Source organism: Branchiostoma floridae, unplaced genomic scaffold, assembly GCF_000003815.2.
Source record: "Branchiostoma floridae strain S238N-H82 unplaced genomic scaffold, Bfl_VNyyK Sc7u5tJ_1439, whole genome shotgun sequence".
Lineage (NCBI taxonomy): Eukaryota > Metazoa > Chordata > Leptocardii > Amphioxiformes > Branchiostomatidae > Branchiostoma > Branchiostoma floridae.
In genome coordinates, this window is record NW_023365716.1 from 937,199 (window position 1) to 960,532 (window position 23,334).

At 41.4% G+C, this 23,334-nt stretch overlaps 6 protein-coding genes across 6 annotated transcripts in view; 2 read left to right on the forward strand and 4 right to left on the reverse strand.

Annotated features, from left to right (window-relative positions):
• LOC118407668 (tropomyosin-1-like) overlaps nucleotides 1-23,334 on the forward strand; it is a 1,169,601-nt gene that overhangs the window by 936,106 nt on the left and 210,161 nt on the right. The window lies entirely within an intron of this gene.
• LOC118407627 (zinc finger protein 525-like) overlaps nucleotides 1-23,334 on the reverse strand; it is a 976,997-nt gene that overhangs the window by 895,523 nt on the left and 58,140 nt on the right. The window lies entirely within an intron of this gene.
• LOC118407704 (zinc finger protein 239-like) lies at nucleotides 1,021-2,238 on the reverse strand. Its single transcript, XM_035808222.1, has 3 exons — nucleotides 2,074-2,238; nucleotides 1,425-1,482; nucleotides 1,021-1,190 (listed from the first exon to the last, which is right to left on the reverse strand). The coding sequence occupies exons 1-3, from the start codon at nucleotides 2,236-2,238 to the stop codon at nucleotides 1,021-1,023; spliced, it is 393 nt and encodes a 130-aa protein (XP_035664115.1).
• Nucleotides 8,689-9,354, forward strand: LOC118407705. The gene has a single exon (XM_035808223.1). It carries the CDS (start codon nucleotides 8,689-8,691, stop codon nucleotides 9,352-9,354), a length of 666 nt encoding a protein of 221 aa, XP_035664116.1.
• Nucleotides 15,465-17,351, reverse strand: LOC118407633 (zinc finger protein 525-like). Its single transcript, XM_035808141.1, has one exon. It carries the CDS (start codon nucleotides 17,349-17,351, stop codon nucleotides 16,257-16,259), a length of 1,095 nt encoding a protein of 364 aa, XP_035664034.1. The 3' UTR covers nucleotides 15,465-16,256.
• LOC118407628 (gastrula zinc finger protein XlCGF8.2DB-like) lies at nucleotides 19,340-22,337 on the reverse strand. Its single transcript, XM_035808135.1, has 2 exons — nucleotides 22,223-22,337; nucleotides 19,340-20,945 (listed from the first exon to the last, which is right to left on the reverse strand). Exon 2 carries the CDS (start codon nucleotides 20,941-20,943, stop codon nucleotides 19,810-19,812), a length of 1,134 nt encoding a protein of 377 aa, XP_035664028.1. The 5' UTR covers nucleotides 20,944-20,945; nucleotides 22,223-22,337; the 3' UTR covers nucleotides 19,340-19,809.

Genomic DNA, 23,334 nt, shown 5'->3' on the forward strand with positions numbered 1-23,334 from the left:
TTTAATACTTAAAACCCACCGTTGCTGATAGACCTCCATACAGATAATAAATGGTATAAACCAACACAAAACCACAACCTTTTCCAACAATTTAAGAGTAATCTATATTGCTATTAATTAAAGACACTAAGAATAAGAGTGAGCAAGATACTCCAGTGCCGCATGACACAGTATGGCCCCATTTAAATGATTAAATGACATACAATAAACCCCATGTGTAACACTGATAAACCAATGAAGTAAGAGTCATTAGGCAATGTAAATCCACACAGAATCAATGGCTTCGTTTAATTTACACTTTATTTTAGATTATCTTCACCAAACTGCATCAATGAATGAATGAATGAATGAAGTTCTCAACCATGTATAAGATATTGCTATGAGCTAAACAACATACAGAATAACCACTCGGAATACAAGTGCACGGAATACTAAGTACATGTAGACAATACGCAATAAGCTAATTAATTGTTAGCTATGTATATATTATGCTGCGAGGTGTTGCAAACGTAGGGTTGTTCTTTCGAACAAATTAGACTAAAACAAATAAAACACCAATGCCAAAACGCTTAGATAATTCCATGACATCTAAAATTTCTCTTAAAAAAAAAAGAAACAGTCGATTTTAACACGAAAGGAAAAAGTAAATCTATGCGTAAGTACTAGATTATGTACAGAAGCTACATCCATAAAGTACTGAGTAGTAGGTACAGTTTTAGTTCAAACCAACCTCTTGAAAGACTTGCTATAATGTTCGGTAGGCTACCTGAACATGTCAGCCTCTAATGTTGATTTCCTTGCTAAAGAGTAGTTGCCGGGCCCAGATAAAGACTAAGGCTACGTACAGATACCATTTTCACTCCTGGGTGTAATTTTTTTTATACATGACAATTCACGTTTTAAGGCAAAAACGTTGTATGCTTTACATTTGTCACACACGTAGATGTAGGTTCTTTGGTATGTCTTATCAAATGTTCTAGCAGCAGAGTAGTTACACTGATGGCATCTATAAGGTTTTTCTTACGTATGGGTCCTCATGTGTCGGGATAACTTAGACCTATCAGCCGTCCCGTACCCACACTCCCCACACATGAAGGGTTTCTCACCGGTGTGTGTCATTACATGTCGGTCTAAAGTACATTTCTGTGCAGCAGAATAGTCACACTGGTTACACTTAAAGGGCTTTTTCCCTGAATGCGTTCTCATATGTCTGGATAAGTTAGACTTTCGAGCTGTCCTGTACCCACATTCTCCACACATGTAGGGTTTCTCACCAGTGTGTGTTGCTAGATGTTTGTCCAAATCACCTTTCTGCATTGCAGAATAGTCACACTGATCACACTTGTAACGTCTTTCCCCTGTGTGGGTTCTCATGTGTCGGGATAAGGTAGACCTACCAGCTGTCCTGTACCCGCACTCCCCACACATGTAGGGTTTCTCGCTGGTGTGTTTTGCAGCTATGTGCGCGTCAAAATTGACTTTCTGTGCAGCAGAATAGTCACACTGGTCACACTTGTAGGGTTTTTCTCCTGTATGGATTCTCATGTGTCGGGATAAGTCAGACTTTGTTGTTGTTCTGTGCCCACATTCCCCACACATGTAGGGCTTTTCACCAGTGTGTTTCATTAGATGTTGGTCCAAGGAGGATTTCTGTGCAGCAGAATAGTTACACTGGTCGCACTTGTAGGGTTTTTGACCTGTATGGGTTCTCATATGCTGGGATAAGTTATATTTGTAAGCTGCCCTGTACCCACACTCTCCACACATGTAGGGTTTTTCTCCTGAATGGATTTTCATGTGTCGGGATAACGTAGATCTGTCAGCTGTCCTGTATCCACACTCCCCACACATGTAGGGTTTCTCACCGGAATGAGTTTTTTGATGGCCGATCAAATGATGTTTTTTTACTGCCGAATATTCGCACTGGTCACATTTGTATGGTTTGTCCCCTGTGTGGGTTCTCATGTGTCGGGATAAGTTAGACTTTTGAGCCGCCCTGAACCCACACTCTCCACACATGTAGGGTTTCTCACCGGTGTGTGTGGTTAGATGTTGGTCCAAAGTGGATTTCACTGCCGCAGAATAGCTACACTGGTCACACTTGTAGGGTTTATCTCCTGTGTGGATTCTGATGTGTACGGATAAGTCATACTTATGAGTTGCCCTGTACCCACACTCCGCACATATGTAGGGTTTATCATTATCACCAGTGTGCATGGCTGTATGTCTGTCTACCATTCTGTACAGCAGAATAGTCACAATGGTCACACTTGTAGGGTTTTTCTCCAGTGTGGGTTCTCATATACCGGGATAACTTAGACCTTTGACTTGTCCTGTACCCGCACTCCCCACACATGTAGGGTTTATCACCGGTGTGTTTCACCACATGCCTTCCCATATTGCCTCTGCTCTCCTGTACCTGTGAGGTTGATGTGTTGTCAGGTTGGGGAAAGTTCACATCACACATTTCCTGCTGCAGGCCCATGTCTGTTGTCTGGGTTTCCCTGCTGTCACTCTCCTTCCCAGGGTGCTCTGTGGACTTACTCTCCTTCCCAGGATCTCCTGCGCACTGTTCTCCGCAGAAAAGTTCAAGACCGGAATCTTCCATTTCTGTGAGAGGGGTATGGATTGTGAAACAACTTATTTCATCTGGCAAAGTAAAATACAGTAGAATCCAATTAATTGCACAACGGATAATTGCACACTTCTGCTAATTGCACGAAATCCCAAATCCCGTGGTGGTGTGGTCCAGCTTAATAACTTCGCTTTGTTGCACCATTCGGATATTTGCACGAAATGCACTGGCAAATGGGGTGTGCAATTAAGCGGCTTCTACTGTAGTTTAATTTTTAATGATTAGACATGCCGACTTTCATGACCCCAAATGACTTCCAGGGGAAAACCAATAATTTTTTTATGTCATAGTCAGAGGGCGGCGGGTAATAGAACTCTTAGGTCAGATTAATGTCGGTACAAACATCGGCGAGAGCTGAAGTGAGACATCTGGTATGAGTCTGACATAACTCCCTTCAAATGGCCTAAGGGCACATGGCAGTGATTGCACGCAGCCGCAGAGGGCTGACTTCCAGCCTTTGGCTCTAATTTTGTTGGATTTGTTGGGATTTCGGAGGTGTATAGGGTTTTTAACTTCTTACTGTGTTGCAAAATCATATTTTCCCCATTCTTCTGGTGTCCCTAGGCTCTAGAAATTGTTTGGAGGTTACATCACACTTCTACTGCCCCCCTCCCCATTCAAATACCTTTGACAAATACACCTTAAATCGTCTACTTTTTGTTCATCAATGAACAACCACCAACCAGGCGGTATCAACAACAATCACAGGAGGTCTTACCTGTAAGTCTATGGTGATTAGCAGTCTTCACAACTTCTGGAATCACGTAAAAATCGCGTGAGTTTGGAGGAGATGAGACGACGTCGCCAAACAAAATGGCGGACCCAGCTTGCGGGGGGTAAAGGTGAGAGGTCACAAACCTGAGACATCCTTCACAAAGGGTCAACCCGAGATCACCGCATAACGCTTTACAAAACAAATTAACATCTTTAAATCATACACTGTAGTAATTGAGTGCAATGGCAATGGATTGAGATATATCAGACGATGGTAATAAAATTCTACACTATAGCTGTACGAAATAAACCTTACCAACATTACGACACGATAAGCCTTCTCACATTAGTTAGGGCGCATGTGCGGCGACAGGAATTCTAGGTAATACAGTGTATGTCAAAGAGTAAGGCACACAAAAATTAAACAGCCCTTGTCTTCACCATTGTTTCGATTTGCATAACAATGTTCAGACGGGTTTTGTTTTCTTTTTGTGTGCCTTACCCTTTGACATATTCCCTAGAATTCCTTTCGACGCACATGCGTCATAACTAATGTGAGAAGGCTTATTAGGCATATCCTAGACTGCTTAGGCAATTGGGTAAGATATAATAGACGACGGGAATAAATTTACTGCCAACAAAATAAACTTTACCAACAAGCTATTAACAAGCCCTCCGGTTCTCCTCAAGGTGATGTGACCCGACGACTACGTCACTTGACCTGAGAGGAAGTGTGACGTCAGCAACGGCTTCAGTGACGTAGCAAACTTCAAACACATTTATAGCCATGATTAAACAGGAAAGCCCTGTCAAAACTTTGGGACGGGGTGATGGATAAATACTGTGTTCTGTGACTTTGACTTGAGGTCAGACTACATCACCTGACCTATGACGTAGGCTGCGAGTCACATCACTTAGAGCTTTACGTGTGTCTAGAATTACTGTCTATTATCGTCGTGTATAGAAGCTAACAAGAAGGCCGTGGCCTGGCTGCGGTACTGGCACGGAACGATATGATGATGATCGTTGTTTATAAACTTTCATACGGACATAGGATAACTCAACCCAACACAAAATCATAAGCTTTGGCTACTACCATTTTATTGTGAAAGACGTTTACAAAATTACTGCAAGTTTTTTTTTATTTGTCTGGATATATATTTCTATTAGCTACTAAAACAGAAGATGTGTGATCAGAATACCCCTGTTAAAGTAAGCAAGCCATACTACTGCATGGATACTATACTCAGTATACTGATATCGATAATTGCAGGCGTTAGGTTATCCAATCGAAAAGACTGTGGTAAATATAATGGTTTTGAGACATGTTTAGATTCCAATACTCCTATGATCACCTACATTTATAAAGAAAAATCAAAAACAGTAAAAAAAAGTACTGAAACTATACATACGAAACCTTCACCGGTCCGGTTGGGCACATATGCTATAATCTTCGCAAGCTCACTGGGACGTGTCTGCCTCTCGTGTATAATTCCTTACCACAGAGTAGTTCTCGGGCACAGGTACAGATTAACAAAACAATTCACATTCCATTACGGGTCTTCCACTCTACAGCTTCTCACGTTTCAAGAGGACAAAATTTGCATGCTCTGCATCTGCCACCTAGATGTCGCCATATGAGCTCTTACATTTCAAAAACACCATGCTGGTTACCTTGCTCCCCCTTACATGACCATGTCAAGGAACTATGTAGGTAAAGCTGTTTGCTGTACATTTGTTTTGTCACACTTGTGGATTTATTTTCTTTGGTATAAAAAAATAAAGTAGATAACGGTGAGATTTCCTAGCTGCAAAGTAGTTCGACTGATAACACTTATGTGGTTTTCCTTCTCTGTGGGTTTTTATATACTTGGTTATTTAGACATTGGAATTGTCCTGTAGTTTCTTATATGCTTAGATTTTAATATACAGTTATCCTGTACCCATACTTCGCACATTTAGGGCTTTTTACCAGTTTGCTTTCTTACATGTCAGTTAAAGGAGGATTTTGCAACAGAATAGTCAAACTAGTCACATTTGTAGCGTTTTTCTCCTGTATGTGTTTTCATGTGTCGGGATAAGGTTGATCTTTGAGCCGCCCTGTACCCACACTCCCCACACTTGTAGGGCTTCTCACCGGAATGTCTTGTTTGATGATCGATCAAATGATGTTTTTCTGCTGCAGAATAGTCGCACTGGTCACACTTGTAGGGTTTTTCCCCTGTGTGAGTTCTCATATGTCTGGATAGGAGAGAACTATAAGCGGTCTTGTACCCACACTCCCCACACATGTAAATGTAGGGTTTCTCACCTGTGTGTTTTACTTGATGTTGTTTCAACTTGGATTTATCTATAGCAGAAAAGTCACACTGCTCACACTTGTAAGGTTTTTCTCCTGTGTGGGTTCTCATGTGTTTTGATAGGTCGGACATTTGAGCTGTCCTATGCCCACATTCACCACACATGTAGGGTTTATCACCCGTGTGTTTTGTCAGATGTTGGACCAAATGGCCTTTCTGTGCAGCAGAATAGTCACACAGGTCACACTTGTAGGGTCTTTCTCCTGTGTGGACTCTCATGTGTCGGGATAAGTGACTCTGGTGAGCTGTCCTGTACTCACACTCTCGACACATGTAGGGTTTCTCACCAGTGTGCTTTGCTAGATGTTTGTCCAAGGTGGATTGGACTGCAGCAGAATAGTCACACTGGTCACACTTGTATGGTTTCTCTCCTGTGTGTGTTTTCATGTGTCGGGATAAGTGAGATTTCTGAGTCGTCCTGTACCAGCACTCCCCACACATGAAGGGTTTCTCACCACTATGTTTCATTAGATGTTTGTCAAAGGTCGATTTTTCTGCAGCAGAGTAGTCACACTGGTCACACTTGTAGGGTTTTTCTCCTGTATGGATCCTCATATGTCGGGATAACTTACATTTGTCAGCTGTCCTGAACCTACATTCCCCACACATGTAGGGTTTCTCACCACTGTGTTTTGCAACATATTGCTCCAAACTCGACTTGTGGGTTCTCATATGTCGGGATAAGTTACACCTTTGAGCCGTCCTGTACCCACACACCTCACACATGTAGGGTTTGTCACCGGTGTGTTTTGCTATATGTTTATTCAATTCACCTTTCTGTGCAGCAGAATAGTCACACTTGTCACACTTGTATGGTTTTTCCCCTGTATGGGTTCTCATATGCTGGGATAAGTGAGACCTATAAGTCGTCCTGTACCCACACTCCCCACACATGTAGGGTTTCTCACCGGTGTGTTTAACCACATGCCTTGCCTTATTGCCTCTGCTCCCCCGTACCTGTGAGGTTGATGTGTTGTCAGGTTGGGGAAAGTTCACATCACACGTTTCCTGCTGCAGGCCCATGTCTGCTGTCTGGGTCTCCCTGCTGTCACTCTCCTTCCAAGGATTTCCATAAAGTTCCATCTCCTTCCCAGGATGTTCTCCAATACTAACAAAGCTGGACTCTTCCACTTCTGCTCTTACACCGCACGTTTCGTTGTTTGGAGTGTCCTTTTCCTCGTCCTGCTGCCGTCCCGTGTCTGTTGTCTGCTCCCAACTGTTGTAAGTCTCGCTCCAAGGATACCCCGTCAGTTTGGTTTCATTGTAGTTGTAGGTTTCCTGGTCCTCACTGTACGTTTCCTGGTACAGCACGTTCTCTTGTCCATCCTGTTGCCATCCAGTGTCTCCTGTCTCCTCCTCTTTGATGTGCGTCTCGTTCGCAGTTTGTTCCGCATGAAGCTCTTTAACGGGAGGCACACGTGTGAACTCCGCCATCTCTGAAATGATGGTAAAAATATGGGTAAAATACATTAATTCATGTACGTCATTTGCACACAAGCAAGGGTTCAGATTTGACACAAGAAATTCTTTTGTCCAACTAGTGGACCCGATTTAGCACCCCGGGTGTGTTTCCAGTGGTTTGCCAAGTACTAGTATAGCATTGTCTGCAGTCTCAGTAAATAAAATAAACAACAGTCGGATATATCCTAGCTATATATACTAGCTATATATGTAACATGTATGTATTCTTCTCTCCCAGGGTTAGCCCTTGGCAATAGCCTACGGCTAGTTGGTCAGCCCTGGCTGTTTGTATACAGCTGAACAAATAAACAAATAAACAAACAAATATATACAGGGGATTCAACAGCCTAGTTCATGATTCTTTTTACAGGTACTTAATGACTCACACATACTAAAAGCAAATACATAGATCACAGCAACATAGACACAGAAAAACTTAAAGATATACATACACAGGCACCTCAAGAGCTTTATCACCTGATGATTGATTGGTTAATTGACTGATTCCAACGTAGGTTTTGTGGTAGAATTTAGTTAGGGGCCACGTTAGAATGGTTATAGAATAATAGAAAAGACGATATACAGAAGAACACTGTTAACATCAAAGTTATCAGTCATGTGAAAAAAATGGCACTGCAAGTTCTTGCTTAAGTCATAATTATGCCAAAATAATTCCTATTGAGTTTATTGTGATACCCTTTAGCTCAATGAGCTAATCTTCCAGGGCTATATGCAATGGTTTCAGGACATTTGATTGAATGGTACTCCAAATCTACGCAAGTGGTGAACCAAGGATGTTATAAGAGATATAACCTTGGGTGAACAGATTTTCCTCGCAGCAGATGAACAAAGATCTTTGCACGACTATATGCTATTACACATTAGGCCACAGCAAGTAAATTTAATGGATGACATCCTCTGCAGACTGCAAAAATACTGAGATAGGGCAAAAAAAACAAGATGGGTAAAAAAAACAAGATGGTTAAATTTTCCAAATATACGCAATAAACAAGAATGAAAGCAATAAAACACGGCATCACAGCCAACAAGGCATTCATTCCTGTATTCAAGACGTGAACTAGTGTAGTAAATGTGACACTAGTGTGGTCGACACTTACCAACATGGCAACCACACTTAAGTTATGGCTTCCATAATTGTGCCACATTCACAACTATCTAACTAATTTCACTTCACTGTAACTACAGTCATGGCTAACTGGCTAGTGTCACTTCTATAAGTACAATCATTAGTCTTAAACACAACATATTTGCCCATTTTAGGTACTTTCTCGTCATGTTGACATTCTTGTTTTTTTCTGAAATCAGGCGAAAATTAATGCGCGCGCTGATGTCATCCATAATATTTACTTGCTGTGACCTTAAGACCGCACGAGCATTATCATCGTCAAATGATCTATAATTAATAATCATCAAAGCAAGATTCTTGATTTCGTGATGCACCATTTCTGACTGTATATTGAAGGTACAAATCTATATTTGGTAGTCGTTATATCACTTATGAAACTCAACACCACTAACAGCGCACCAGTCATAATTGGAGGGGAAGGGGTGAAGGAGGTTGCGTCCTTTGTGTATCTGGGAAGTGTGGTGGACCGTCAGGGAGGTACGGACAGGGATGTTACCGCCAGGATAGGGAAAGCGAGAGCAGCTTTCATCATGCTGAAGAATGTCTGGGCCTCCAGGGTGATACGTGTAGCCACCAAACTCCGAATCTTCAACTCCAACGTTAAATCAGTACTGCTCTATGGATCCGAGACCTGGAGAACAACAAAAGCAACGCAGCGCAGGATACAAACCTTCATTAACACTTGTCTGAGAAGGATCTTTAAAATCAAGTGGTCAGACAGGATCAGCAACCTGGAGCTGTGGGACAGAGCAGGACAAAAACCAGTGGTCAGTCAGATCCTCAAGAGAAAGTGGTCCTGGATCGGCCACACCCTCCGGAAGCCACCATCCAGTATTACACACCAAGCTCTGACTTGGAACCCACAGGGTAAAAGGAAGAGAGGGAGGCCAAGGAATAGCTGGGGGAGAGATACGGAGGAGGAGATGAAAAGTATCTGCAACAACTGGCAGGACCTGAAGAAGAAGGCCCAGAGGCGGGTGCAATGGAGGACTATCATCAGTGGCCTATGCTCTGCCAGGGGCGAAGGGCCCAAGTAAGTAAAAGTATATCACTTATTACCCCCCCCCCCCCCCGTGTACACTATTTCACATGCAAGATATCTGGCGGTTTCTAGCGAGGACCAATCAGATGGCTGCTAGCAGGTCACTGACCGCAGTCAACAATCAGCCAATGGCAGCCCAGTTACGGGCTGATCGCACCCCTTGTAGCGCCCCTAGTTTCATGTAAATGTCCTTTTATGGCGCATTGTGACGCCCCAAATTACAGACAATCAGCGAGAGAAGACATCGAACGCATTTTCGAGGACAGTCACCTAACAGCGCATCCCGGGTCTTTGGTTCACCGGTCATGGGGGGAGACATAGAAATCGGTAATAACAAGCAAAAAAAAACATATTTGTCAACGATCCTGTAAAAAAATCATGACTAGTCATTATACAAAAATCTTTGCTAAGCGCCAATAACACCTTTATGATTGTCACTGTCCAAACATAAACTATAAACGTTACATTTTTAAGTTACATCAAGGAGATTAAAAAAACACCTCCTTGGTTACATATAGGCCGGCCGAAGACCTTGATACAACGTACTCAGTTTAGAACTGAGTGACTCATGTTGCATATACTACACAAAGTTACACCGCGATATGTTTTGTTGCATATGCTTCGTCATGTCAAGAAGGTTCTATCTTCGAAAATAAGATCCGTTCTGTTACATATAATACAGTCAGCGTAAATCACGCACCATATAATCGGTCATTATGTTACCTTCACAGAAGGTACATACTGTTTTTGCATCGTTTCTTCTTCTTCTTCTTCTTCTTTTCCGCACAAATAAAAAACATGAATATCTCCAAAACTAGACCTTGGAATATCTCGTAATTCAGCAAGCTGGTAGGTCTGCACATAAGACACTGCACCTTGGTCATTTGGTCCCCCAAAGACACCAAAAAATGATTTTATGGGGCAAAAAAGGGTGAAAAAACTAGCAATTTTAACACAAAATCGAACTTTCGAGCCCCCATAGAACATCAGAACCACGTTCCAAGGACCCGAGGTCAACGACCGGTAGCTATGGAACCCGCCCGGGAGTTATGGAACATGGTGTTCGAACGAGGTCAACGACCGCCACTACGCAACACGGAAGTGTCCGCCCGTCAAATGATGACTTCATCTTGCTTTGGACGGCCTGAATTGAGGCAGAAGCCGTCCTCTGAAATGATTTGTGGAATTCATTTTACCAAGAAGTAATAAATCGGATCAAGAAATTCACAGAGATTTGACTTTATTTTGCCGAATATCGGCACCTTTTGCATACTAGTATATCAACTTCAAGGAAGGTAGAATGAAATTGAGGGCAGGCAGAATGAAATTTAATGCCCTCAAAGTATAATGTGTCTCGGTTAAGGTCTATATCGAGTCAAATCTAAGCATTTGTTTCGATACTTTTCTTGATTTTGTTTAAGCTAAAGGTTTTGCTACCTGCACAAGTCAGTTTAACTCTGAGCCATCCAAACATTGTTCGGATCCTATGTTGCATGTGTTTGAGTTACGTAGAATCGAGAACACACACGATGTGTAGTACGCCAGCACCCGTGCGTACACACGCGATAATTTGGTGAACAAACGCATTCAGAGCACTACTGCAATTTTCTCAGACAGGCTGACAACTGTGGTAACGTTACGCGTATGTGGTGATTTCTTTGGATGTCTCCTGACATGATAAGTAACTGGCATATAACGTTAATCATAAAAATGTAGCGAGACCTGTTCGTTTTTCAAGTTCATACAAAGAGCTGTCGTCTAAATGAAACACGGATTGGTGTCACGGTTGTAGTTAACCGATTTTTGAGTCAACAAGAACATTTGAGCAAAAAAACAACAACACATGACTACGTTAGACGCAAGGTCACTGCGTGTTGCCGGCTGTTACATAAAAAAAAAACATGCATAACGGTCGTCGACATGCAAACTCAAAGTTTTACGCCTGAGACATAAAGGTATGTGAAACACAAACGATGGACTTGATGAGTTTATTTCGCTATTAAACTGACCTGAACAAACACGATTAACTGCAGCGTGGAACGCCCTCCCCATGTTAGGTCACGGTCATTCCGTTCACCTTGTTGTTTATCATGTAAGTTACCACAGCGCTGCGTTGGTCCCCAGCAAGCAAGTGGAGCACGGAAACGAAGTCTGGGTGAATTACAATAAATCTACTTACAGCTTTATACACGGTGGGAGTGGCCGGCACAGCACAAATCCCCAGGCACAAATCAGCATAACCCAACGCGAAAGTTAAGTGTAGCAGAAACCTAACCCCTTGAAGTTTGCATGATTGACAGGCGGACGGGTTTGAAGTGTACCGACTGCGGCACGTATTGATAATGAGGGCATAAACAAACTACGTACATCAAACGTAAATCAAAATTGTTTGCTAAAAATAAAAGAAATTTATGAAATTGAATTGCGGGCTCTGAAAAAATTATTGGGCCGTTCAAAATATGAATGAATTTACACAGATTGACTGTGACAGGAAGCATAGCGGAGATGTGCTGCGTACTGTGAAGATCACGTGCAGTGTGCAGGGGTAGCCATATCAATTTCTGCTCTGAGAGTGTCCGGCAACTGCGGGACGTGAACGAATATAATAGATTTGTGGCAATTTTAGCGATTACGCTAATCAGCTGTTTCTGTGAATTTGTGCGATTTACAGTAGTTGGTAAGGCCCCCTTTCGAAATTTCCACTAGACGGCGATCGCGCTGCGCTCTTACTGCGACATAAACAGGATATGTGTAACATTCGATTTCACACTGGGTATATGGTTCATAGAAAACGTAAAAGTGTGACTGAGCATGCTGAGGAGAACCCTTCGCGCTGCGTTGTACAAGCGGCAAACTCTGTGAGACGTTTCAAGCTGTGAATGTACCTTCCGATTTTGTGCTACGCAGTGTGCCGTAACTTGGTACGCGTGTTTTAATTTTGCTCTCTTCAGAAGTTTTCGAGAAACGAGAATTCAATTCTATAATATTTGACAATAAAATTGTGACTGTATGTACTTCTTGCCTCATGTGAGGCTGTATCTAGCACAATCTAGCTGATGTTTTCACGGGGAAAGGGACTGAATGCACTGTTTGCGATGGTCCGACTAAGAAAATCATTACGAAAAAAACAACACCGCCAACATCAACAAATCTCTGCCTACCTTTTGGAAAATATCTTCGACATCTTAATTTTCATAGACGGTCAGCCCAAATTTGGTGCAACATGATGACACCGGTAGATTCGGTCCATATTTTATAAGCAGTCAATTAAAGAATCAAAAGCACACCTATTTGTCACGTTTCATGTAGGGTCCCGCCCCCGTATAGAGCGCAAGCATATGAGGTCCGATCGGCTTACCGGAGACTATTTTGAAAGTACCTTATTTAATTTCACATATTGTTCGATTTTTTTTACTTCTATGGTAGCAACAACTGACAGTTAATCGGGGCCGGGAAAATGACAACAAAAACATCGGCGCTAGCACGATGCGACTGACCAGAACATTAGGGGGAGGGGCGCGGCACCGACTGGGTTCGACCAGTCGCTTCTCGCTTCTCTCTCGCCGGCGGCGCGCGTTAGGAATTATCATCAAATTTAGCACCGTCCGCAAACATCCGCTGATTTTTTAGAGATTTTTGCAAAATTTGTCTATACTTACGCGCCGAGTTTGTTCGTCAACAATGACGGAAAGCGCAAAATTAAACTTATTCTTATGTTATCAACTGAACTTCGCGGCTCGCGTTCTGCACCAAGTCAGAGACAGAGAATATGAATTTCCCAAGTGATTCAAAGCTTTATTTTTTTTAACATTTGAATACATATTGTTGAAGGAAGCCAGTTTTTTTTTTCCATGGCTCTCTCTCCGCAAGCCAAGAAATTTCTCCCTGGACCTCCCCAAGCCGAAAAAATTCATAGGCCTTGACGCTCCCGCAGACGACACTCTAAATGTCGTCGAGTAAACCCTGTTGACGACCGTCAGAAATGGATAAGACAGGATAACCTTTTTGGACAGACAGACTGCCCCTGTGGCTTGTAGCTATGGGGATGTGATGAGATGATGATGAGAAACCCTGTTTGAAACAATATTGGACGTTGTGTTCATTATTCAAGATGTATAACGTTACAGATAAAAATCATCAAAATTTATTTGTACCTTCTTGCATGTCTTGACTTATCCTGTGTCAACATCTGCAACTTAATCAGTTTACCCTTCCAGGTAGAAATGCTAGACTAAACCATGTGAAGGTAACATTCTGTATTTGCTTGCAAATATTACCTTTCTAGTTCTGCTTCATTTTGTTTATTTCATTTGTTAATCTTCTTGTAATTATGCAAAAGTAGCTGACAACACACTTGTAACTTTGACAAAGACGTTCACATGTTTGAAAGGTTGCTTCTATGTGATGCAAAACCACTTCCAGAATTTGAATACGTCCGTCACCTAGCTATGTAAACACGGTAATCTATTCATGCGGTAGAAGAACCACAAACATCCCAGACAACCACAGTCGGTAACGACGATATTGAGTTTTGGGATAATGTGACATTATCCATCGTTGTTATTTTGTAAAACATAAAATAAAAACATCACGTAGTTCTACTGTACTTCTACAAGTCACAACTTGAATCTTGTAACCGTAGTAGGTAAAAAGATCTCTGAATCTGATGACCCGTGCGCAACGGCTGTAGTAAATTGTCAAATATGACGCTATGTACTCAAGTCGTATTGTTTGTTTTTTCAGTCCTTCCTTCTATTCTATATTACCGGCATTGAAAGGGACCAGCTCACAAAATACATGCTGTAAACTAAAGGAAGCCCTACAAAGATTTCCTTTGTAATGTATTGACGGTATTTAACAGCCAGTAATGGACGGACAATAGGTGTGAAATATTCCTCCCTGCCCCTCGCGTGCCACCAGTTTAGTGTTAATTGGTTACTCTGCATTTGAAAGAGCGGACTTCATGGGCGTTGCCCTCGCTAGAAATCTACTGAATGGGAATCAGAGCTAGCCCCCCCCCCCAACTACCGATCGTAAACACACCTCTTTAATTCTAGTTTACCACTAAACAAGCACCAACTAGAGTTATCTAACGACACTCATATGTCTTACCTGTAAGTCTACGGTGGTTAGCGTTCTCCAAGCCTTCTGTGATCACGTAAAAATCGTGTAAGTTTGGGGGAGATGAGCACCAAAGACGATGACATAAAACCAAAATGGCGGATGTCAGCTCATGAACGGGGCAAAGGTCAGAGGTTACAAACCTGATATCACTGGGTCAAATTAAAGTTATATTAAAGTCATATTTAAGTTCGCCGCATAACGCTCTACTCTCGTGGTTTTAAGGTTACCAAGGCTTGTTTTTCAATTTTTTCCATCATTATATATAGAAAAAACTCACCAATACACTTGAGCATGATTAATTTGTGGGGCAATGGGTGGGGCATGTTGACAACATATGCTGTTCTTTCTGTTCCTGTTGGCACGGCAGGTATGTTTTCTCAGCAGTAGGACTTACAGCTGACCTGTGCGACCTCACCCCAGTTCCAGGTTTACGCTATTTCGTACAGTACACTACGCATGTGCGAGCAACATGAAATCAAAGGTGAAAGAACCATATGAACGTAAACATTCCGCCATTTTGAATGCGCCATTACCGTCTGGATAATGGGAACAATGTTTACTTCTGATGGGCCTTGACCTTTGACATAATACCCAGGATTCCTGTCACTCGCACATGCGTACTCTGCGAAACACCTTATGCAACACCTAGCAATTTTATTGCGCCCGAGTCTTCTCAAACGTACTATTACCGCGCATGGAATCCCCGTCGCGGTAAATCGTGCGATGTATGTTACCAGGGCCTTGGTAACTTTTTCTTGGGTTGTGTGAGGCTTTCACTTCTAGGCCAAATCAGTCAACAAAATCGGCTGATATACCCAGAGTTTTTGTTCAATTCACATTTAGAATTCATTTGAATGAAAACCCCTAACCATGCAAAAGAACGCAGCTATTGGATATAACCAACCCCCTATGTAACACTTCTAAAACAATGCAGTCAGAATCATTTCAACAGACAATGTAAATCAACACAGAATCAATGGCTTCGTTTTATTTACATCCCTTTATTTTGATGATGATCTTTACCAAACTGCATGAAGTTCTCAATCATGTAAACGATATTGCTACAAGATAAATAATACAGAATAAGCACTCAGAATACAAGGAATACTAAGTACACATTGTAAGCAATACGCAATGTTCTTATTGTTATATTTGTATATATATGCTGCGAGATGTTGCAAACGTAAAGTTGTTTTTTCGAACAAATAACACTAAAATAAATAAAAAAACACCAATGCCGAAAACGTTTAGATACTTCCGTGACATCTACGATTTCTACAATTCTTTAAGAAAAAGGAATAGTCGATTTTAACAGGAAACATAAATCTATGCGTACTAAAATTATCTTATGTACAGAATCTACAACTATTAAAGTATCAGGTGCAATTTGACTTAAGCGTTTGTTCAAACTAACGTCTTGAACATTTCCTATAAATCTAACCAGGCTATCTGAACATGTCTGCCTCTAATGTAAATTTCCTTTCTACACAGTAGTTATCGGGCCCTGGTACAGACTAAGGCTACAGATAACATTTTCATAACTGAATGCAATTTTTTCTAAAAGACCGTTCACGTTTTAAGGCATAAACGTTGTATGCTGTACATTTGTCACACACGTAGATGTAGGTTCTTTGGTATGTCTTGTCAAATGTTTCGGGAGATGAGATTTCCTAGCCGCAGTGTTGCTGTTCTCACACATGAAGAATTTCTCACCGGTGTGCTTTGTTAGATGCCTGTCCAAAGTGGACTTCTCTGCGGCGGAAAAGTCACACTTTAGGTTTTTTCACCTGTATGCGTCCTCATATGTCGGGCTAAGTCAGACTTTTCGGCTGTCCTATGCCCACACTCCCCACACATGTAGGGTTTCTCACCTGTGTGTGTCATTAGGTGTCGGTCCAAAGTACATTTCTGTGCAGCAGAATAGTCGCACCGGTCACACATGAAGGGTTTTCCCCCTGAATGCGTTCTCATATGTTTGTATAAGGTGGACTTTCGAGCTGTCCTGTGCCCGCACTCTCCACACATGAAGGGTTTCTCACCAGTGTGTGTTGCTAGATGTTTGTCCAAATCGTATTTCCGTGCTGCAGAATAGTCACACTGATCACACTTGTAACGTCTTTCCCCTGTGTGGGTTCTCATGTGTCGGGATAAGGTAGACCTATCAGCTGTTCTGAACCCACACTCCCCACACATGTAGGGTTTCTCACCGGTATGTTTTCGTATGTGTTTGACCAAAGTAGACTTATCTGCAGCAGAATAGTCACAGTGGTCACACTTGTAGGGTTTTTCTCCTGTGTGAGTTCTCATGTGTTGGGATAAGTAAGAATTTCGCGTCGCACTATACCCACACTCTTCACACAAGTAGGGTTTCTCACCCGTGTGTTTTGCCAGATGTTGGTTCAAAGCAGATTTCCCTGCAGCAGAATAGTCACACTGGTCACATTTATAGGGCTTTTCCCCTGTGTGGGTTCTCATATGTCGAGATAATTCAGACCTATAAGCAGTCCTGAACCCACACTCTCCACACATGTAGGGTTTATCACCAGTGTGCTTTGCTGCTATATGCCGATCTAAATTGCTTTTATGCGATGCAGAATAGTCACACTGGTCACACTTGTGGGGTTTTTCTCCTGTATGAATTTTCATATGTCGGGATAAGTGAGATTTGTTAGTTGTCTTGTACTCACATTCCCCACATATGTAGGGTTTCTCACCGGTGTGTTTTGTCGTATGTCTCCTGCTGCAGGCCCATGTCTGGGTCTCCCTGCTGTCACTCTCCTTCCCAGGGTCTTCAGGATGGTCCATCTCCTTCCCAGGATGCCCAACACACTGCTCTTCCAAGGAATGTTCACAGCTGGAATCTTCCATTTCTGCCTTGTAGGAGGGAGGAGGGGATAAATTATAGATCAAAACTTCTTTCTAAAGCTGTGGCACACACTAAGAATTATGTTTTTATTTTACCTGCAAACTGCAACTTTTTAGATTTGTAACAAGCATTAACAGTTCTCTTCTTCTCAAATATGAAAAAAAAACATTACAAATCGCTCTTGACAAACTTTGCCTTCGGACAATGTTGGTCTACTTAATATCAATTATATTATATGGCGAAAGACTAGTTTTTCAAAGATAAATGACATGTTTATATATGAAATTTTATTTCGAACCGGAACCTCGTGAAACCAAATGCCTGGGTATGACAACGGTGCCGAACCAGAGGCTAGCTTCTCTCTGGACGCAGGGGAGGGATGCCGCAACCTGGAACAGCATGAATATTTTACTTGTAAAACAATCCAACATTCCTCCCACAAAACTCCTTTTTCCAAAATCAGTCACACAATTTTAAAAAAACGTCGTTGGCATCTACTGCTTGTACGTCTGAGAAGTTACCTAATACTTTATAATAATATGGTATACAGGGAAATGGCAAATTAACATGTGTCTCAAGTTTAAAAGTTCTTGATTTTCCACCATATCAAACAACACAGGACTGAAATGGTACACCGAGAGACGGTAAACGCGTTAGGAAAGAGCCCAAAACAAACCTCTTACGTTTTATGATGAAAGCTCCTTGGTGTAGGTCGCACGCATTTTGGTTCGCCCCCCTCCCCCTTCAATTTTACCATATTTACATTTGAAAAATGCCTATGAATCAAAAGCGTTACGGTGATTCTTTTGCCACCAGAATGACGTTAAACTCCTTCGCATGTTACCAGAATACTTGGATTCACGTTTGTAAGTCTTACCTGCTCCCTATGATGGTTTTTCCTCTCACGTAAAACGGGTACACGGGCAGCTTTGTTCTGCTGTCGTGTCGTGAGGTCAGAGGTGAACGTGATGAGGGTCAAATGTAACTTTGCTACCCTGATTATCCAGATAATATGTTTTATATCTGGCTACGTGTTAGTAGGTATGTCCATGTTTCTACAGCAAAAATTGAATTAAACTCGTGCAGACGTTTGTCTTGTTTGTTGTTTATGCATATGTTGATGAAATATATTCATCAGTTTATATTCCGTCCAGTGACCATGTTTTTGTAAATAGAACGTCCTGACGGTAACCTTTAAAATATATTCACCACATTTCAATTTAGAGGTTAAATTCAGTCCGGTGGCCATGTTTTGTCCTAAGATTCCCCTTATACATCATTTTCGATTCTTTTCTTAAATTTTCATGCCTCTTTAATAAATCTCATTTCATTAACAACAATAATGATAATAAATCTCCCATCATAGCAATACACAATTTGATATATACACCAAGACAAAGACAATATGAATACCATTGATGTTATTTACAGCTTTAATACATACTTCAAATGATCTGTCCATTGTTATATAATGTAGCTTCCTTCGTGCTTTAAGTAGAGCTGCAAATAAGTGTTTTAGATAACGTGTGAGCACAATACTCCTGTTAAGGTAGGTTAGTCATTCCACGGCATGGATACTACAATCTGCTGATATCGATAATTGCAAAAATGAGGTTATTCAGTTAAAACTTGTCTAAAGCAGATAAATATCATGGTTTTAAAACATGTTTAGATTCCTTACTCCTATGATCACCTACATTTATAACTAAAAAATTAACATGTAAAATCAAAAAAAGTAATAAAAAAAGTACTGAAACTATACATACGAAACCTATGTCGGTCCGGTAGGGCACATATGCTATAATCCTCGCAATCTCACTGGGACATGTCTGCTTCTCATGTACAATTCCTTATACCCCTTGTCACATTATCCATGATCTTTGGGCGTATCGACGGAAGGTCGGCCATACATAAGATCAGCAGAGGGTTGCGCGTATTTTTCACCTGAAAGCCGTCCCTGTCACTTTGTACCTTGTACAATTGTTGTGCAATAAAGTTGTTATCATAAGCGAGGGTCACTGGGACATGTCTGCCTCTCGTGTAGAATTCCTTACCAAAGAGTAGTTCTCGGGCCCAGGTACAGATTAAGACAACAACAGGGTTCTCCCCAGATTTTTTTAGTATAGTGGAGGGGCTGGCAAAAAATTACCCGAACCAACTCGCTGCACTTGCATGAAAATGGATGCATTTTGCATGACAGAGGGTGTCAAATACTACAAGTATATTAAGGATATAAACTGTGTAGGTGGGTAAAGCTGTTTGCTGTATATTTGTCACACGTTGTGGATTCAGTTTCTTTCTCATGTCTTTGGTATATATGAAAGGTAGATGACGGTGAGATTTCCTAGCTGCAAAGTAGTTACACTGATAACAGTTGTATGGTTTTCCTCCTCTGTAGGTTATTATATATGCTTGGCTCTTTCGACATCTGAGTTATCCTAGTACCCATTCCTCGAACATCTAGAGTTTTCCTCCTGTATGTGTTTTCATGTGTCGGGATAAGCTAGATCTTTGAGCCGCCCTGTACCCACACTCCCCACACATGTAGGGCTTCTCACCAGTATGTCTTGTTTGATGATCGATCAAATGGCGCTTCTGTGCAGCGGAGTAGTCACACTGGTCACACTTGTAGGGTTTTTCTCCTGTATGAGTTCTCATATGTTTGGGTAAGTGAGATCTGTTAGCTGTCCTGTATCCACACTCTCCACACATGTAGGGTTTCTCACCGATATGTTTTGTCAGATGTATGTCTAGAGTAGATTTCTGTGCTGCGGAATAGTCACACTGGTCACACTTGTAGGGTTTTTCTCCTGTGTGGATTCTCATGTGTGTTGATAGGGTAGACTTGTAAGTTGCCCTGAACCCACACTCCCCACACATGTAGGGTTTCTCACCAGTGTGTTTTTCTAGGTGTTGGTCCAAATTGGATTTTTGTGCTGCAGAATAATCACACTGGTCACACTTGTAGGGTTTCTCTCCTGTGTGGACTCTCATATGTCGGGATAGGAGAGACCTATAAGCTGCCCTGTACCCACACTCCCCACACTTGTAGGGTTTCTCACCGGTGTATTCAACAACATGCTTTCCATTATTGTCTCTGCTCTCCTGTACCTGTGAGGTTGATGTGTTGTCAGGTTGGGGAAAGTTCACATCACACGTTTCCTGCTGCAGGCCCATGTCTGTTGTCTGGGTCTCCCTGCTGTCACTCTCCTTCAGAGGATGTCCAGGAGTGTACGTCTTCTTCCCAGGATGCCCAGCACACAGTTCTCCAGTAGAATGTTTAAAGCTGGACTCTTCTATTTCCGCTTTTACACCGCACGTTTCGTGGTTTGGAACGTCCCTTTCCCCGTCCTGCTGCCGTCTCGCGTCTGTTGTTTGCTCCCAAATGTTGTATGTCTCGTTCCAAGGACGTCCGGTTGGCTGGTAGTCGTATGTTTCCTGGTCCTCACTGTACGTTTCCTGGCACAGCACGTTCTCTTGTCCATCCTGTTGCCATCCAGTGTCTCCTGTCTCCTCCTCTTTGATGTGCGTCTCGTTCGCAGTTTGTTCCGCATGAAGCTCTTTAACGGGAGGCACAAATGTGAACTCCTCCATGTCTAAAATGATTTTAAGAAAATAATGATGAGAAAAAAACAGAAAAGGCGCAAATTTTACATAAGAATTTCTTCTGTAAAAGTAGTTTACCCGTTTTAGCGCCTCATTTTTTTCAGTATTACACAAGATTTGGATATGTATTAATTAGGGTATACATATAGAACAACATAGTATTTCTTTATTCAACTCAGGCACGAATTGACTCGTTGTACAAACAGAATGCATACAACACAACAATACAGACACATAGACACATAACAATCTATGACATCTACGTACACATGCGCTTCCAGAGGTTACATGACTTACAGTAAGCACAGACTGTACAGTGGTGTAATAGAAGATTTGACACGCAAATATATAATGATTCTATAACTTAGCACTGTTTACGCCATCTGGTATCGGTCAGGTGGAAAACACATTTCATTGGTACTGTAGGTGAACTTGATGATTATGCGAAAACAATAACTGTACACAAAACTATAGGGTACCGCATAAAATTGACTTCCATAGCTTAGCTGCGCATCAAAAATTATGTGGACAATGTGCTGTGAACAGGGTTTTCGTTAGGTACAAGCAAAAGTTTCGTATCATGGTGGACGAAAACATAAGGCCTAGGAAAAAAAATGTTGTGTTTCCTGTTTCCCTACCTACCCTAAAAAAACCTGCCGACCCTAGACTTTTTTGGGGTGGGCAGTGGAGTCACATAGCTTCCAGTTAGAATTTTTATTTAGCCTGCTTCCTATTGAAGTAAAACACTGCTTGTCCCATCTAACAAAGGATATATGTATCTATATGCACAAAACATGCACAAAATCAAAGTCAAAGTTTGACATTGAAATACAAGTGTCATCATGCATTTCAGTTTACTTTGTTCAACTGTATTGTAATATGTATCACTAGAGTTTTGGCCAGCCTAAAAAAAATACAAGAAAAAAAAAGATAATCCCTACCTACCGACCCTAATATTTTCAGGACTGAAACAGGAAACACAACATTTTTTTTCCTAGGCCTAACCATTGTCACTTAAATCTATTATCTATGTTATTTGAATAGATTGTCGAGATTTCTGACATATTAATTTGACATCTGTTGTTGTTGTCCTTTTTTTAGCGTCTAATTTTCCGCTAGACGTGGTCTCATGACATCTCACTCATTACTAACATTAGTTTGAATGCCCCCCTCCCCACCGACTACGGATCGAAAACACATCTCTAATTGTAATTCGCCGCTTAACAAGCACAAATCAGAAAGCATTAACGACAACCAATGGTCTTACCTGTAGGTATATGGCAGTAAGCGGTCTCCAAAACTCCTACAAATCGGTAAAAATCGCGTCAGTTTGGAGGATATGAAAAACTCAAGACGAGAAACAAAACAAAATGGCGGACGTCAATTCACGAACGGGGTAAAGGTGAGAGGTCACAAACCTGATACTCAATGGGGCAAACCACAGATCGCCGCATAACACTTTACCCTCTGGTTTTGAACCTAATTGATGTATTGTATGGAAGTTCACACGCCAGGAAGAGTAGTGGATTTATTTCAACACTAATAGAGATCTCTTAGTAAAGAAAAGAAACGTTCTACCTCAATTTCGACGTCTCAGATTGTCAGATTTCGACGGTTAGGCCAAGCCATGTAGAATCCGCCATGCGCAGGATTTCTTACCCCATTCCCGTTAGGATCTTGAGACACTGCCACCGCAACGATGCTGTTGGAGTACGATTGAAATAAAAAATCTTATTTTTTTACTTTGTTTACACTTCTTCTGAGATATGTTGTTTTTTTCCGTCAAAATTGCGCCCTGGTAAGAAATATCTTAAGCTGCAAAGATAAAGGAGTCGAAATTATCAGACGATATAAACCAACACCAATGCAAATAACTCCCTTATCATAAACATACTTTACTTGAATGAGCTTTTCCAAAATTATGCTAAATTTTTACACATGTCAGTATCATCTAAACTGCTACAATCTTAAAGAATACAAATGCACGTGTACAAAACATAAGAACATCTATAGTATACAGATCAGTGCGTATAATAGGAAATCATAGAGCGTTCTATCAAATAGAATAGAAAAATAAGATTAAATATACCAATGTAATAAATGTTGCTATGAGGTTAAAGAATGCGAATGTACATAACATTAGTGCATGTATAGTACACAAATCGGTGCGTATAAAAAGAAATATTAGATCGTTCTATCAAAGTACGAATATGCAAGTTAGTATATCAATGTTATGAATGTCCCAGTATTCAAATTAATACCGTCATGTGTATATTGGATGAAAAGAAAAGATCGTATCGAAACTATCTCAAGTCTAAAACCTACGTCTATATCATCTGTACACAAAAGACAGGAGCACATCTATCATGGCTACTATCT

What these genes read in the sequence shown, in the direction of transcription:
- LOC118407704 (XM_035808222.1), bottom strand. Translation starts at nt 2,238, where the DNA reads ATGGTAGACAGACATACAGCCATGCACACTGGTGATAATGATAAACCC. An exon ending in AGTGTAGCTATTCTGCGGCA is followed by an intron (nt 1,483 to 2,073) that starts GTGAAATCCACT and finishes TCTGCTGCACAG; the next exon opens with AAAGTCAATTTTGACGCGCA. An exon ending in CAGCGAGAAACCCTACATGT is followed by an intron (nt 1,191 to 1,424) that starts GTGGGGAGTGCG and finishes GAACGCATTCAG; the next exon opens with GGAAAAAGCCCTTTAAGTGT.
- LOC118407705 (XM_035808223.1), top strand. Translation starts at nt 8,689, where the DNA reads ATGAAACTCAACACCACTAACAGCGCACCAGTCATAATTGGAGGGGAA.
- LOC118407633 (XM_035808141.1), bottom strand. Translation starts at nt 17,351, where the DNA reads ATGGAAGATTCCAGCTGTGAACATTCCTTGGAAGAGCAGTGTGTTGGG.
- LOC118407628 (XM_035808135.1), bottom strand. Translation starts at nt 20,943, where the DNA reads ATGGAGGAGTTCACATTTGTGCCTCCCGTTAAAGAGCTTCATGCGGAA.